The sequence below is a fragment of the Trematomus bernacchii genome, unplaced genomic scaffold (assembly GCF_902827165.1).
Source record: "Trematomus bernacchii unplaced genomic scaffold, fTreBer1.1, whole genome shotgun sequence".
NCBI classification, from domain to species: Eukaryota; Metazoa; Chordata; class Actinopteri; order Perciformes; family Nototheniidae; genus Trematomus; species Trematomus bernacchii.
In genome coordinates, this window is record NW_022987689.1 from 17,266,835 (window position 1) to 17,282,790 (window position 15,956).

The 15,956-nt window shown below is 38.9% G+C and overlaps 1 protein-coding gene across 3 annotated transcripts in view; it reads left to right on the forward strand.

Annotated features, from left to right (window-relative positions):
* Positions 1-2,951: 2,951 nt before the first annotated feature.
* The window catches only part of ccdc18 (coiled-coil domain containing 18), a 34,484-nt gene continuing 21,479 nt past the window's right edge, over positions 2,952-15,956 (forward strand). For all 3 annotated transcript variants that reach the window (XM_034138127.1, XM_034138129.1, XM_034138128.1), the window contains exons 1-13: positions 2,952-3,454; positions 4,708-4,912; positions 6,193-6,339; positions 6,927-7,033; positions 8,513-8,641; positions 8,947-9,043; positions 9,665-9,786; positions 9,936-10,236; positions 11,475-11,562; positions 12,740-12,957; positions 13,503-13,613; positions 14,171-14,302; positions 14,440-14,574. In XM_034138127.1, coding sequence (XP_033994018.1) covers positions 3,354-3,454; positions 4,708-4,912; positions 6,193-6,339; positions 6,927-7,033; positions 8,513-8,641; positions 8,947-9,043; positions 9,665-9,786; positions 9,936-10,236; positions 11,475-11,562; positions 12,740-12,957; positions 13,503-13,613; positions 14,171-14,302; positions 14,440-14,574 — 1,893 coding nt within the window. In that variant the 5' untranslated portion in view covers positions 2,952-3,353. The remainder of the gene's footprint in view (positions 3,455-4,707; positions 4,913-6,192; positions 6,340-6,926; positions 7,034-8,512; positions 8,642-8,946; positions 9,044-9,664; positions 9,787-9,935; positions 10,237-11,474; positions 11,563-12,739; positions 12,958-13,502; positions 13,614-14,170; positions 14,303-14,439; positions 14,575-15,956) is intronic.

Here is a 15,956-nt window from a genome sequence, read left to right on the forward strand (position 1 = left end):
GCCTTCATTGTAACAGTCGCAGGTACACTGTGTATATGCGTGGGGATTGTTGCAGTAGAAAATTCCACTGTAGCGACCGGTACATTAATGGGAAACCCTAAATGTTTGAGCACCCTCTATGAAACGTCAAGCTACCCCACAGCACCCCCAAAATAAATCTCTGGCGCCGCCACTGAGCCTGCAACCCTGTTTTGAAGAAATGTGCAGTGCAAAACAGGCTCACTGCAGCCACCTGTGATAAGACACACTTTTTTGCCATATATCAGCATTTTCTTTGCAAAGTGGCAAAGTATTATGACTTATTGTTCTAGCAAAGGGATTGCACAATTGTATTATGTATTATTTTTTTGAGCACACAGACTTATGGAGCATTGTTTTATTATCAGTGTTCTAGCAAAGTGATTTTTAATTTTTTTTTGAAAGGAATGCTCACGTTCATATTGATGTATTTTAATAAATGTTAACTTGGCCCATTACGTGACTATTTGTGTTGGAGGGGCCCCGACTTATTTTTTTCTCCAAAGGGGGGGCCTGACAGAAAAGGTTTGAGAACCACTGATCTAAGGGTAGTGTTTCACACTTTGTAATTTAGTGGGAATGCTGATACAGCATTCAAACTACTTGTTATGCTACGCACGAAGTTCTTTATTATTCCGCCGGGTTATTTTGCACCTCTTCTTCTCCCACATTCCACATCGCAGAAACTCCGTTCAAACATCAATACGTTCAGCTCGGTCGGGAATCGATGGCTATTACTTTTCTCATTCATAACTTTCATAATACTTTCACTCAGAAACCTCATTCCAACTTTAAAATGTTACACATCTTTCTGACATTATTCGTGTAACACAACTTTTAAATCTGATTCATACTTTTAGAGATATTAAACATTGTTCAGACCTTGGTAAAGAGGCCTTCTTCAGATTTTAGAGTGCGTGATGTCACAGAGTGGAGGACAGATTTAATTTTGCCTTCATATTTTCTTTTAAACCTGCCATAATTCCCAAACCGAACATTCCTGAGACATAATCTTTCATGAGAAACGTAGGAAAACATCTCATAGCTTGAAAAATTAAAAAAAAATTAGCAAAAGAATTAAACAAAATGCCTCTTGAGGGCATGAAGTGACAAAAACTTTCAACATGTCTCCATTAAACTCCATTGTAAGTTCAGCCTCATCTTTCCCCACCACAGCAGCCGCACACCTTTAGTTAATCTGCCAAAAAGGCCACATTATTAACCCGAAAGTACACAAAAAGTACACTTGACATGCTTCACGCTTTGAAATTTCACCGATATCTGTTATGGTTCTTCAACAAAACGTTCACATGTAAGAGGTTTATCTCTCATTCAGAACAATGAAAATGCTCTCCTTTCACTGATTACTGCACATCACCATGGAAACCTTTGATCTCTGGACACGTCGTTAGCTCAAATATAAACACCTGTGTCATGGAACACGATGATGTCATAACTCCAACTGACATGCTCAGAGCAGCAGACTTCAGATAATGGTTAATGGTCCTGCCCTCAACAGCTCTACGTCAATTATGGGGTGTCATCATATGCCGTTTCCATGGAAACGCATCCCTCGCCATAAAAGACGATGTCGCTATAACTCCTACGAAAATGTTCAAAAAGTGCTCAAACTTCACATGTGTGCTAACAGTCCAGCCGTGAAGACATCTACGGGACAGTTTTGAGATTTCTTCAATTGCCGTTGCCATGGCAACACAATCCTCACCATAAAACACAGTTTTCTCATAACTTCAGTGAAAATGCTCCAAACGGCCCAAAACTTCACAGGTTTGGTAACGATGCAGCCATCAACGCATCTAAGCGTATTATGGGATGTCATCAAATGCTGTTGGCATGGTGACAGATCATTCGCCATCAAGTTAGTTCAAAAGTTTGCAGTTCAAATATTCTGCTGCTTTTCCAAGCCTTTTTACTTTCTTTTCTTCTCTCATCACACATTCAAGCCCCCAGTGTTCATCATTTCAATCTAAATTCTAGACTTTCTTCTTGCACATTACATTTCAGCATAGCAGTTTAGCATCAGCTTTTCAGCATAAAGCATTCCCACTAGCAATTTCTTCAGGAATTGCATTCTCTAGTTATTATTATTCCGCCGGGTTTTTTGCGCCTCTTCTGCTCCCACATTCCACATCGCAGAAACTCCATTCAAACATCAAAACGTTCAGCTCGATCGGGAATCGATGGCTATTACTTTTCTCATTCATAACTTTCATAATTCCCGAGATATATCCCATAATTCATCAAATTCTTAACATGGAAGTCAATGGAGAAACTCTTCAGACTTGAAAAATCTTCATGCGACTTCAACTGCTAACTGTTCCTTCATACTTTCACTCAGAAACCTCATTCCAACTTTAAAATGTTACACATCTTTCTGACATTATTCATATTACACAACTTTTAAATCAGATTCACACTTTTAGAGATATTAAACATTGTTCAGACCTTGGTAAAGAGGCCTTCTTCAGATTTTAACATTAGTGTGTATTGCGCAGCTCGTTAAGGCTTAGAGTGCGTGATGTCACAGCTAGAGTGGGGGACAGCTTGAAATTCGCCTTCATATATTTTATTAAACCTGCCATAATTCCCAAACCCTACACTCCTGAGACAGAATTTAATTTAAATTGAAATGAATCAAATGTTGTAATTGAATCTGTTCTTTTATTATTCACATATCTGTTCTGAATGGAATGATGGTGTTGATCTGTATTGTTTGTTTATTATGCTTTTGTCAAAAGAATCTTAACTCTAGGCCTAGGGCCGTTGAAAAGTGACAGTTCAGCGCAGGCGCCAGTGTTCGCGCCTACTGTAATTAGCAACCCTTTCCACCAATCAATGCGCACACAGCTTCTGTTCGTCCAATCATAAAACGTGTTGTTAAGGCGTGGGCGGGGACTTAAAATACAAATTGTTCCGGCTACATTGCTTCTACACGGGTATCCTGGAAAGTTTTGTTGAACTAGAAGTTTTAAATACATATATTTTAAACGTTTACAGTGACAGGAAACATTTAATATTATACTCGGAACGTAAATGTTGTCAGTGAGGTTGTTCGGTAGGTTATAGGCTTTGGAACGATAATGCGAATTAGCTAGCCACCTGTTAAGCATCTTTGTTTACATTTATCGAGTGTAGCTAAGGTAGCTGCTAGTGTGCCATGCTAACTATTAACTTACCGATTTGTTGATGATATAACTTAGTTGTGGGTGTTCTTCACTTTTCCAAACATTCACGTTGGATATGTTGTAACTTAAAGCCAACCTCACCAAGTCGACAAGTTGTTGAGTAGTTACCATGTACTCATCGTTACTCTAATGTTTGAGAACGAGAGGAGTTTAACCGAAGATGTGGTCAGTCTGAGGAATCTGCTTCTACTGACAGAGCTCAGTCTGATCAGTGTGGGACAGAAACTGAGGTGAGCAGCACACTGCATGACATGGACTCAGACACACAGTGAACCTGCTGCTAATGTCCACAACAGCACTTATACCACTGAGAGAAACCACAGACACCAGTTCAGGATATTACAAAGAGTTTTCACGCATTCATTGTATATTTATGTAAGAGAATACTTAAAAAAAGTATCCAACGTTGCACATTTGATGCTAGTGTGACAAGTTAATAATGGTTTACAGCAGATTTCCTTTCTGCAGAGCATACAAGATGATCACATTAATAAAACAACAAAACAAGGAAAAAACACAAGCAGTCACACAGAAAGGACAGATGGGCCCAAATCTCTAAAGTATTAATTCTGGTATAATAGGTCATTCAGGAATATTTCCCTAACAGATTACACAAACGTATGTTAATCAACTTGTCTGGTATTGACTTTAATTAGTTCAGTTAACCAATAATATGCATTTTTAGAATAAAAACCAGATTTATAAGGCTTTGGTTAATCTTTACAAATGATTGTTTAGTGTTATAGGAAATTGTATTGTGATCTGTGTATGTCTTTTAATTTGTTGGTATTGTATTGTTATTTCAGCCCCTGTACATGACCCCATCATATGTTACCTTGAGACTTGAAATAATTGTAATTTGGTTTAATAAAAAAACAAAAACGTAATTAACATAAAGTTTGTATTTATTTTGCAATAATATTTGATGTCTTTGACCAAAAACGATATGATTGGATAACTTGCAATATATTTCTGAAGCTATGCTTTCTGCCCTCCCACTTCAGTTTGCTTTGTTTTCTTGTAACTTGTCTGTATATATTCATTTTAGTGAAGTGTATATTACAATACCATATTATTTCTGGTAAATTCATAAATAATTAGCCTAAACAACATAACCATTACGTAAAACCTGTTTTTGTATACACGTGTGAATTAAATATTTGATATTATTTAAAAAGAATGTTTAGATCTTTAGTGCAAAATGAACATGCATATCAACATATTTCCATATGTGCTTGTTATTATCAATTTAGACAAAGTAATTGTCTATAACGAAATCTTTATCTTTATACAATATCTATTCACAATTATCCAGATAATGGAATTCATCACAATGAATGTATTGTGAGTTTACATCGTCCAGTGTTGGAAAGAGAGTTATTGTTTTAAATCTAAATGTCAAATGTATTTGAGTAGTTCTGATGCTGTGTTTGACTCCTCATCCTCCTCTCTTGATCCCCTTTTGTATATACATGCTCTACAGTCAGTCAGGAGGCCATGAAGACAGAGGGGAATGTGAGCAGAAGAGTCCTGAGCAGTGTGAGCACCTAACCCTCACCTACCTGCTGACCGAACCTGATGTTCCTCCATCCCAGTCGGGCTGTGTTTGCCAGGAGAGTCCTCTCAGTGGGACGGCTGAGAGACGTGCTGCTGCTGGCAGTCTCACCCCACCTTCCCCCATCTCTCAGGTAAGAAACACCAAACTTGTGGGTGAAAGAATAACAAACGGCCATCAAGATATGCTGTGCATTGCGTACGAACATGTTCATGTTACATACTGTATGAGTGCAAGCCGAGCGTACAAAAAGTATAATTGGTCCCTCTAACGAAGAAATAGGTGGGTAGATATTAAACTTCTCTTCTGTGGGTTGTGTGGAATATATTTAAATGGGGTAATTTGAGACGTTTGGTTTGAGTCACATGACAGATTCATATTTGACGAATTTGATTACTTTGACAAAAAAATACTTCCTTAAACCTGCATTCTTTCAAATAACCAGCAGAATCAGAAACGGGTTTATTGCCAGGTAGGTTCACACGTACGAGGAATTTGACTTGATGGTGCATACATAACATTTAAAACAACATTTATTTTTAATGTACACAGATAGCGAACTATATTAAGAACACTGTAAAAAAGTATAGATAGATAGCAATAAAATAAAGCAGTAATTTACAGCGAAATAGAATGCAGTGAATGATAGAATATGAAATATGTGCAGTAAGCAATATTTGAACAATATTTGAACATTGTGTGCATTAATGTAATGCATAGAGTCTGCGTTGTGGCTGAGGTAAAGTGTCAGTGGGGGGGCCGGGCCTTGTTTAAGAGGCCGGTAGCGGAGGGGAAGAAACTGTTCAGGTGGCGAGAGGTTTTGGTCCTGATGGAGCGCAGCCTCCTGCCAGAGGGGAGGGGGGTGAACAGTTTGTGTCCAGGGTGGGAGGGGTCGGCCACTATCTTCCCTGCCCGCCCGCAGCAGGGGGCAATTTATTATTTATTTGCAAAAAAAGAAGTCTATGAGAAAATTAGCCTCCTTCACACTTGATTTATGAACTCGGTGAACATTTAGGTAATTTGCTCATTGCCTCGATTACATGATGTTAATATTTTAAACTGTTAAACCTATTATTACCACACAGAGTATTGTCTGTGTTTTTGTCTACAACTTTTATAGAACAGTGAGTTTTCTATTCATGAAAGTTAGTTGTAACATTAAAGCCGGCTCAAACTGTCCGGTTCAGCGTGAGATTGTACTTAGACACCACTTCTTGTCTCATTTCGGGTTTGTGAAACCAAGAAAATGCCCAACTCAAGGGTTCAAAACAGCAGTCCACACACATAGCTGATATCACGGTGACTACTTCCATTTTTTATATACAGCCAATGCTTGAGAAAATCAACTTGAGTACATCCTTTCAAACTGCAACACATGTCTCATCCACACTTGTGTTCTCTCTTCCCCCTCAGTGTGCCTCACTCAAGTCAGTAGAGATGGAGTCTTTTTCTGCGAGGCTGCGTCAGGAGAACGCCTGTCTGAGCGTGCAGGATGAACAGATGCAGCTCATCAGCGACCTCGATGCCATGCAGTATGAACTGTCCTCCTCCAGGTCTCAGGTGTGGTGATAATCCCTGAATGGAGGTGCTGAAATCTTCTAATGGTCTATGTTGTGCTTTATAGCATATAGATACATGGATGGATGTTCAATGTCACATTTAATCACTTTATTTCCCCTATTTACAATATCTCTTACATAAAGGCAATATTCAATATAGGCTCTAAATGTGGGGATTTACATGGACAGATGGATGGGTCCGCATTGGGGGAAAGAAAGGTGTTTAAGCAGGCAGCAGCAGGTTATCAAGGCATTGCACACAATGAAAAATACATCAAAATATATCATTATGACCAGTAGAATGGTGTGTGTATATACTACATTCTATATAAACGATAGGCAATATAAGTTGTAAAGAAATCAGAAAAAACCTTGGATTCTTTATATGCTAGTAAATTATGCAGTTTTATTTATTTTCTGTTTTATAAGAGTTCGTAGTTTCAGTGTTTTGTTGCAAAATACATTGCTCCATTGACTCTTCACATGAAATGTCAAGGCACAACAACGAGAGCATAACCACTGTCACAGATGTGTGATGAGTACAACTGTAAATAAATATCCTGTGTGTTGTTGTTTGTTGTTTTTTAGGGCCGCCTCAGAGGCCCCAGGCTGGGGGTTAAGAGCAGTTTGGCAGCCATGAGTGAGCAGATTCGTCAGCTTCAAGCAGAGCTGGAGACTCAAACTGCACAACTAAAGTAACCCCCCCTCAACACAGATTACTGTCGCTGTTTATGTAACTGACAATTGCATGCCTATTTCTACACACTGGATACCGAATTTATGTTAAAACTATAAACCTTCCCAAATCAAATGTAAACGATTAGACTTAAATACGATTTTCTTTTTTTCATTGAGTACTTCAATTATGTAAAATGTGTTCAACACTTTTTAAACCTAGAGAACTCTGTAATTGAACCAAGGTGATGCTGCATTTCATTTGGTTGACTGCATTAGAAACCTACCCTTTTTGCGCATGTGTGTTGTCTACCGTCAGAAGCATTCCTCCATAGTCTTTTTATCCAGGTTAACCACATTTTGAACAATACCATGTTTGATCTTGGTTGTTTGTATATATTTGAACCTGGTGAATAGTTTTAGTCATCAGACACCTCGGCACATAATCACAAAAAAATGAAAAGACAGAAAAGATCTAAGAAATCAATTCTAGCAAGGATTCCTAGCTAAGGATGTACTTTAGGAGACTTCTCTGAGCAACTCTAAGCAAGAAAGAGACAGACATATTAAAGCTAGTGAGCAGGCTTTGCTGACTTGGTTCCTAGGTAGGGTTTATCAATAGTAACGGTGGAAATGTCTCAGCTCTCATACATTTGTGTGATTGCTGGACACTCTAGCATCATTGGTTGGCATGCAAATCTGTAAACCAGCTCACGCTTTTTATATTTTTTTACTCGCAAAATACAAGTGTTGTGATCTCTTACACTCTTAAATAGTTATTGCGTTCGGCAGTAGATGTGGGAGATATACCACAAACATGAATACAAAAGTGTTCAAATAGAGAATATGTCTCCTACCTCCTTTGTTGCCATTTTATCTGCTTAAGTAACTCTTCTTTAAAGACCTCCACCCTGCTTGTCACAATTGTTCACCTAAGAATCTTTAGGGCTAAGATGCTTTCTGGATCACTTTTATATTCTCCAGGAACTAGTCTTAACTATAAGTGAATATTTTTAGAAATGTCATAAAACTTTATTCCCTCGAATTTTGTAATCAACTGATCAACTCTGAAGTCTTGTGAATACGGCTCCAGATGAGTTTGTTACAGAGGAGGTGCATCATTCCCAGTAAAAACCTCCTGAACAATACAACAATATGTAACCTGGAGAATCTAATAACAAACTCCCATGATCCTAGGCTCCTAAAAACTGCCCCCAAATTCTCTCCTTTTTATTGTTATAAATACCTTCACAGAAGGGGCCTTCTGTGGCAGAACATGTACAAATGGTGCATTTAAAGTCATGTAATGTGCTCTTGGGAACAGTTAGTCATTCATAACACTACAATTGTCCATATATACCCTTGATGTATTCCTGTAAATACTCTAATTAGGCATGCTTGAAGTGGCTTTCAATTATTTCCATTTTATCTTTAAATTATACTGTTCACTTAACCTCCTATCAAACCTATCTTTAATATCCTGTGCCGTGTGTTTCCAGGGCAACAGAGCTGAGGGCAGACTGCAGTCAGGAAGCAGCCGCCCACAGTGACATATTGGTGGCGAATCTCACGGAGGACGTGAGCGCGCTCAGAGAAGAGCTGGACACCAAGACAGCTCTGTGCAAACGGTGATTCTTTGAATTTTGTCTGGGTACCGCACACAGTTTCATTTTATTACATTACAGATCACAGTTCTTACATTTTGGGAAATTACATAAACCTCAAATGTATCTGCAACACTATGATTTTTCTCATAACTAGTGGTACCTGTTGTTTTGACGTTTTTTAATTTTTAATTGAACTAAATGAAGGGACATACTAGGATCTCAAGTTGAAAAAAATCACATACTCTATTGATATTTCTGATTGACTTTTCCATTAGTTATTGTTAGAGTTTTTGTTAATGACCTTTTCTCTCTCTCATCCCTTACAGGGCTGAGCAACAAAGGAACCAAGCACTTCAAAATGCAGAGAAACTCAAAGAAGCCTTCAAAGAGTATAGGGCTACTGTTTCTATAACATTTCAGAGGGTAAACATTATTTATTTTAATGGTTTAATTATTAAAGGGGCCCTTTTTACTCATTGTCAGGTTCTTATTTGTATGTAGTGTCTCTACTGTGACATGTCTCCATGCTTTAATGTTCAGAAAGCTCTTTATTTTTCTCACACTGCCTGTGATGCAGCACCTCTTTTCACCCTCTGTCTGAAACCAGAGCCCAGTCTGCTCTGATTGGTTAGCTGGTTGGCTCTGTTGTGACTGGTCGACCGCTTAGAGATGTCCCGCCCCTTAGCCTATCAATACAATGTGTTGGAGCACTAGCCAATAGAAGCGCAAGTGTTACATAGTGATGTCACTATGTTATGATAGCAAACAAAGTAGTCCAATGAAGGCGTTTCAGGCAGGGGGGGAGAGTGTGTGAGAGAGAAACTCCCTCTGGAGGGAACACAGGGATTTTAGCCTTTGCAGACCATTTACACAAACCTATAGAACAGACTACAGGTAAGGAAAAACCACAAAAAGCATAATAGGGCCTCTTTAAAGAACAGTATATTCATATATATATTTTAATATATATATATATTTTTTAAATGACTGCTTTAATGTTCCACATTAATGCCAAAAATGCCATTCCTTCTTTGTGTTTTCAAGGTGATGGAGAGTGAGAGCAAACTGAAAGAGAGTCTCATTGAGTGTGACAGAGAGAAGGAGCAGTTGGAGGTGAAGTGCTCTCTGTTGGAGAGGGGAAAGGTCGAACAGAGTCAGACAATCTGGTACGTAACCTTATTTTATGTTTGTAGAAACAGAAAAACATAGGTGGCTTTCTGACCTTTTGTCATTATCAGTCAAATCTTTGAGAAAAAAAAGCTTTGATTTGCTTGCTAACACATTCTATCCCCAATGACCCCCTGTCTGCCTGCAGCCAGCTGACGGAGGAGGCGCGGCAGGCCAGGTCTGCAGCTGCTGGCCTGCAGGCTCAGCTGGAGGAGGCCGGACGAAAGGCCTTACACCTGGAACGGCAGCTAACGGAGCGGGGCGCTGAGTTCAGGGAGCTGGCCTCTCTGCGAACAGATCTGGAGAACCTGCGAACTCTGACCCAGAGGCAGGAGCAGAGCCTGGTCCAGAGCCAGAGGGAGGCCCAGCAGAGCCAGAGGGAGGCCCAGCAGAGGGAGGCGGAGCTGGCCGGCCTGGAGGCCACGCTGACCCTGCTGCATCTACGAGAGGTCCATAGGAGTACTATACACAAATCACAGTGTTGTTTGTGACCTAATGTCCCATGATTCTGTGAAGTCTGCAACAGTGACCTCATGGTTACATCATGAGTTATTTGCTTTGGTGTACCAGGGAATGTCCAAAACTAGTTGCTATATTAACAGGGTTGGGAGGGTTACTTTCAAAATGTAATCTGTTACAATTACTCAATACCTGTTCAAAAGAAAGAAGTACTCAGTAACCTAATCTATCAAAATAGTATTGAGTATCACAATATAAAAGTAATGTAATCTGATTGCTTTCCGTTACTTTTGGATTACCTCAATGTCTAATGCATTGCAAATAAATACAAGAGAAGATAAATATCAATAAGATGTTTTTTACTTAAGTGTTTTAAGTAACACAACAGAACCTTAGAAAATAAGACATTTTGTATCAAAAATGTGTCCTCTTATATTTTAGGTTTACAGAATAGTATAGTTGACAAATGCTGTTTTATTTAACACATTAATTAAAGGTAGGGTAGGTAAGTTTGAGAAACCAGCTCGAGATCGCTAGAATTTGAAAATACACAACCGGAGAAAATCTGCCACTTCCTTATAGAGCCCCTCCTCCAACACACACGAACGCGCACATGACCAATGAGGGCACGAGATAAGTTTGTGCACCGATGGAAGGCTGACAGGCAGGTAGGCCATCCAGTTATTTTAGCCGGGCCGGTGAAAATGATTGGTCGTGCTTTTTACAGTACTACGGCTTCCACAGATGACATTTTTTAATGGATGTTTTGTCAAAGCACTTAAGATATTCATTGCTATCGGGATGTTAAGAGCATTCCATGGAATTTAACAAAAAGTGTATCTCGAGCCGGTTTCTCAAAATTACCTACCCCACCTTTAAAAGCAAACACAGTATTTTTGTTTTATAAATCAGGTGTCCACATTAAAATAAATAAAAGTAGCATAAATGTAAAGCTAAAATAAATTCAGACAGTATATCTTCCTATAATATATAATTCTTTATCATAAAACACATTATACCCTGATAATCCTGCTAGTAGTCCCCATTTAAAAAAAATGTAACAGTAATCTGATTACTCCTTTTTTTTTTAATGTTATTGTAATGGAATACAGTGATAATTTTTTTGAATGCTGATTAACTAATCTCGTTACATGAAATCCGTTAAGCCTGTATTTTTATCACTAAGGATGTGTTCACTATTGTCTAATATTGTTTCTTTTTATTTCAGGGTGTGGTGGGGACGCTGTGTGTCAGGCCCTGCATGCTTCCCCCAGTGGACTATTCAGGAACTGCACACCTACTGAATCTGAAGCCAGGTATGCTGAGACCTCGGAGTTATCATGTCAGTTAACTGAGATGTGAAGTTTTCTGGGCATTTGAAGACTCTGCCTCCCCTTGCAAGGTCCTTTTAAATGACACTATATACACCACTTTTCATGGAGTAAGAATGAGAAGCTCATTCTGCATACCTTTTGCTCATGAGGTGAAAGCAGAGGTGGAAGCAGTAGAAGAAGTAGATATTGTACTTGAGTAAAAGTAGAAGTACTCAGATCTTGTACTTGAGTAAAAGTAGAAGTACCAGAGTGTAGGAATACTCTGTTACAGTAAAAGTCCTGCATTCAAAATGTTCCCCAAGTAAAAGTACAAAAGTATTAGGATCAAAATATACTTAAAGTACCAAAAGTAAAAGTAGTCATTGTGCAGATTGGTCCATTTCAGAATAATATATATGATATGTTTTATAATGATTGATCATGAAAGTGTTCTCAAAGCTGGTAAAGGTGCAGCTAGTTTGAATGACTTTGTATACTGCAGGGTAGCTTGTGAATTTACTCCAGGTGGAACTAAAGTCTGATTTAACACTTGGTTATATTTCACATCATTCATCCACATCTGTAAAGTAACTAAAGGTATTAAATACATGTAGTGGAGGAAAAGTACACCGTGTACCTCTGAATTGTGGAGTAGAAGTACTAAGTAGCATAAAATAAAAGTATCTCAAAATAGTACAGTACAGTACTTGAGTACATGTATTTGTCACCTCTAGGGGAAAGAATGAAACTATTTAAATCTTGCATGGTAATTAAAGGTGTAATATGTTAAATGTGTGTAAACATGACTAGACCCAAGTTATATTTTTTATACATTTAAGTATTTACATTTCCATTCCCCCTCCTGTTTCAAACATCTTTCAAACCTATAATAATTTTATTGTAATCAAGGTCAATGAATTTCAATTTGTTTTCAATCTTAGTCATTTGAACTAACTGTACTATTTTATTAAAATGAAGGATGATAGTAATCGGACGTCTGATTATTACAAATACAACAGAGAAAAAAGCTTATCGAGCGCCTCCAACCTACAATTTCGCCTTACCTTGTAAAGAAAAATAGATTTTTGTTGTTAAAATGTGAAAGTAGAAAAAAATTGCATATATAATTTTTTTATAAAGAGTAATTCCTGTCCTCTCTTCCCCGTGGCCCCCCTGGCAGGTGAAGGCTACCAGCAGCTGCTGCGCGCCCTGCAGCTGATGGAAGCAGAGCGGAGCAGACAGAGCAGCCTGGTGGAGCGGCTGCAGGAGCGTCTCAGCAGGTCCCAGGAGGAGACCTCCACCCTGCAGAGCGCCATGGCCCAGAGAGCCTCCCACTACCAGAGCCTCCACTCAGAGCTGCTGGACAGAGTCAGCCACACCACCGACAAAGAGAAGGAGGTGAGGTTTCAGGTCCTCTCTGTCATCCTCTTCATCATTTCTTTGATGTATTTTACTGTATCCAGACCCGTATTATATTAAACATGGGTCTACCACATCAAAAATAAAATGTTCCTGTCAATTTGTAGGTAAAGGTAAAGGGAGCTATACAATGTCTAAATAAGTTTCCCTGGGGTTCTTTTGAATCTCAGATTTGAGTGCACGGACGCCACCCTCTCAGCAGGCCACAACTTTAGTGACAGACTAAATATAAGTCACTAGTCAAGGTCAGATATCTTACTGACTCTAAATATAAGAAAAACAATGTTTTAAGGTAAGGGGATCTTCAAACTTTTGCACGTAGCCTGATTTCCCAAATCCAGTCTCTATTATTTCAGAGCATTGATAATACAAATAGCATTTTTACGATCACTCGTTTGTTATTTTTCATGGATTTCACAAAAGCCATCTCGGCCATGAAAAATAAGCATATTGTCAATATAAAAAAAAGGTTAGAGCCGATTATAGGTTCTTACTCATTGTTCTTTACCTCTGTTTTACTCTAGTTGAAAAGAAAAAGTGCACGTGTGAATGCGCTGGAGAAACAGCTAGAGGAGAAGACCTCTGCTTACAGTCAGGCTGCTCTGACCAACACCGAGCTGGAGAATCAGCTACTGGTAACGCACGCACACGCACACGCACACGCACGCACGCTCGCTCACTCACTCACTCACTCACTCACTCACTCACTCACTCACTCACTCACTCACTCACTCACTCACTCACTCACTCACTCACTCACTCACTCACTCTCTCTCTCTAAGCCTTCCTTTCACGCCTCTAGCACATTTTGTTTGAATTTGACACAAATGGCCTCCGGGCCAAAGGTCAAGCTCACAAAACACAATCGGGCCATTCCTCATGCATGCTAAGTTATGACAATTTAGCACACATTCCTAATAGCATTATTAGAGAGGATGAAGTGATACATATATATTGGCTCCACATGGATGTAAATTGCAACTTTTTGTATTAATGGTTTTGTTGACTCTTGTATGTATGTTTTATAAAAATATACATACAAGGTCTTTGAAAACAATCTGTCGATCTTAATGTGTTTCTTACATGACACAGGTTATCATTTAAACATGCTAAATGTATTCTCTAACGCCACCATTTACATTTTTTGCCGAAAAAACGTTGTTATTTAGTGTCTTTCTTTTTGTAATTACAGGAGAAAAAGGCCACTGTTCAGCATTACCAGTCAATGATGAGTAAAAAGCAGAAGGAGCACCAGCAGTCTTTGGAGAACTGTAAAAACTCTCAATCGCACCAACTGACTGAGCATCAGCACAGAATAGAAATGGTGATCTACTTCTCCACTCTGCAGCCCCCCCACACCCCACCTGATTCTGTTTCATTCATCACTTTATTTGTTCATCCCATCTATGTTTAGTCGGCTACATTTCCACCTATAAACTCTGTATTTCCTGTCCTCTGCAGCTTCAGCTGTGTGTGGAGGAGGCTGAGACTCGGGTGTTGGAGATGGAGCAGAATCTAAGCTCGGTCCAGACGGAGAGAGACAAGGCTCAGGAAGTGGCTCTCCTGCTGCAGAGCTCTGTGGAACAACTCACACAGGTCAGGACAGTCTTACACTATGTAGAAGCATATCTGTGCATTTCCACCTTCTCTGGGGCAAGCACAGGAACCATTTCAGATTAAGCTACAACTACTTTGACCCTTGTGCCTCACTAGGGAAATGTTTGTCTTTTTCATCTTTGGATAACTTTGGCTTAATGCATATGGCATAGATTCTGGTCTGGTTTTCATTTCAATTTATTTTAATTTAGGATTCTTTACCTTAGCTAAAGTTCAATAAAGTGTGTATTTAAAATACAAACACTTACAAAAGACCCTTAACCTGTTAAGCCAGAGAGCCCCCGGTACAGGGGGCTGCGGTTTTTTTTCTTCACAAAACTGTGTCTCAGGGCTTCTTAACATTTAAAAACCTATTAATGTGTCATACCCACTTAACGGGAAGAAACTCAGCTAACTGACGATACGAACCATTTTTACCGAAACAAAGCACAAGTCTCACAAGAAGCGTCTAAATGAGCCCTGAGCGAAAAAATGCTAACACACTTAGCACAGAACTCACGTTAAAATACCCTTATTACTTATCGTATCTGCACAAACAAGATATCGATTAGCAAGCTGAGATTCCACAGATCTACAGGTATTAGTATCATCACTGTACGATCATAACTCGCGACATGGGAAACAAAACCAGACTTCGCAACACGTAGCATTACGGAGGAAAAACGGCAATATGTCTTACCTTTTGCTGTTTCTGATCAAAAGTTGTGTTCAATGGCATTAAAACGATAAAAACGCTGCTGAAGGTTAATCCAATGGTTAATCCAATGTGTCTGTGTCACTTTGAAATGATTACTGATAATCCATCAGCAATAAACCTAGTTTTCAGATTTCAGAGCGTAAAATAGCTTTCGACTGCGTGCGCATAGCTTTCACTTCTCAATGGTAACGTGTGTGTGTATATGGAACTTTCCCTTCAATTCTATTGGCTCTAACGGTTCAAAAGAGATGTCAATCATCAAAATTGACCAATGGGTTCCAGAGAAACGGCAAATACACCCACATCCACCCAAATGACCCCAAAGGTGGTTTTTGTTTGGCTAAACCTCTCTAAAAAGGTTAAATGTCACTTGTTTTGCATCAATCTTGATACAGGGTACTTATTATATGTTATAGTTTGGATTCCTAAAGCTTTTAGTCTACTATCCCATCATTCAAGGGTGGTTTTCACTATAAGTAATGTTTTTATTTTGGACGGACACTATCATTTACATTTTTTTACTATGTTCAATCTGAATTTACTTTAAAATAAAAAAAATCTATATTGATTCTGACTTTACTACATCCAACTCACAGGTTTATCGTTGCTTTGAGAAAAAATATTATTAATTTACCCCTTTTAGAAGTGAAGATATAGTCATTTG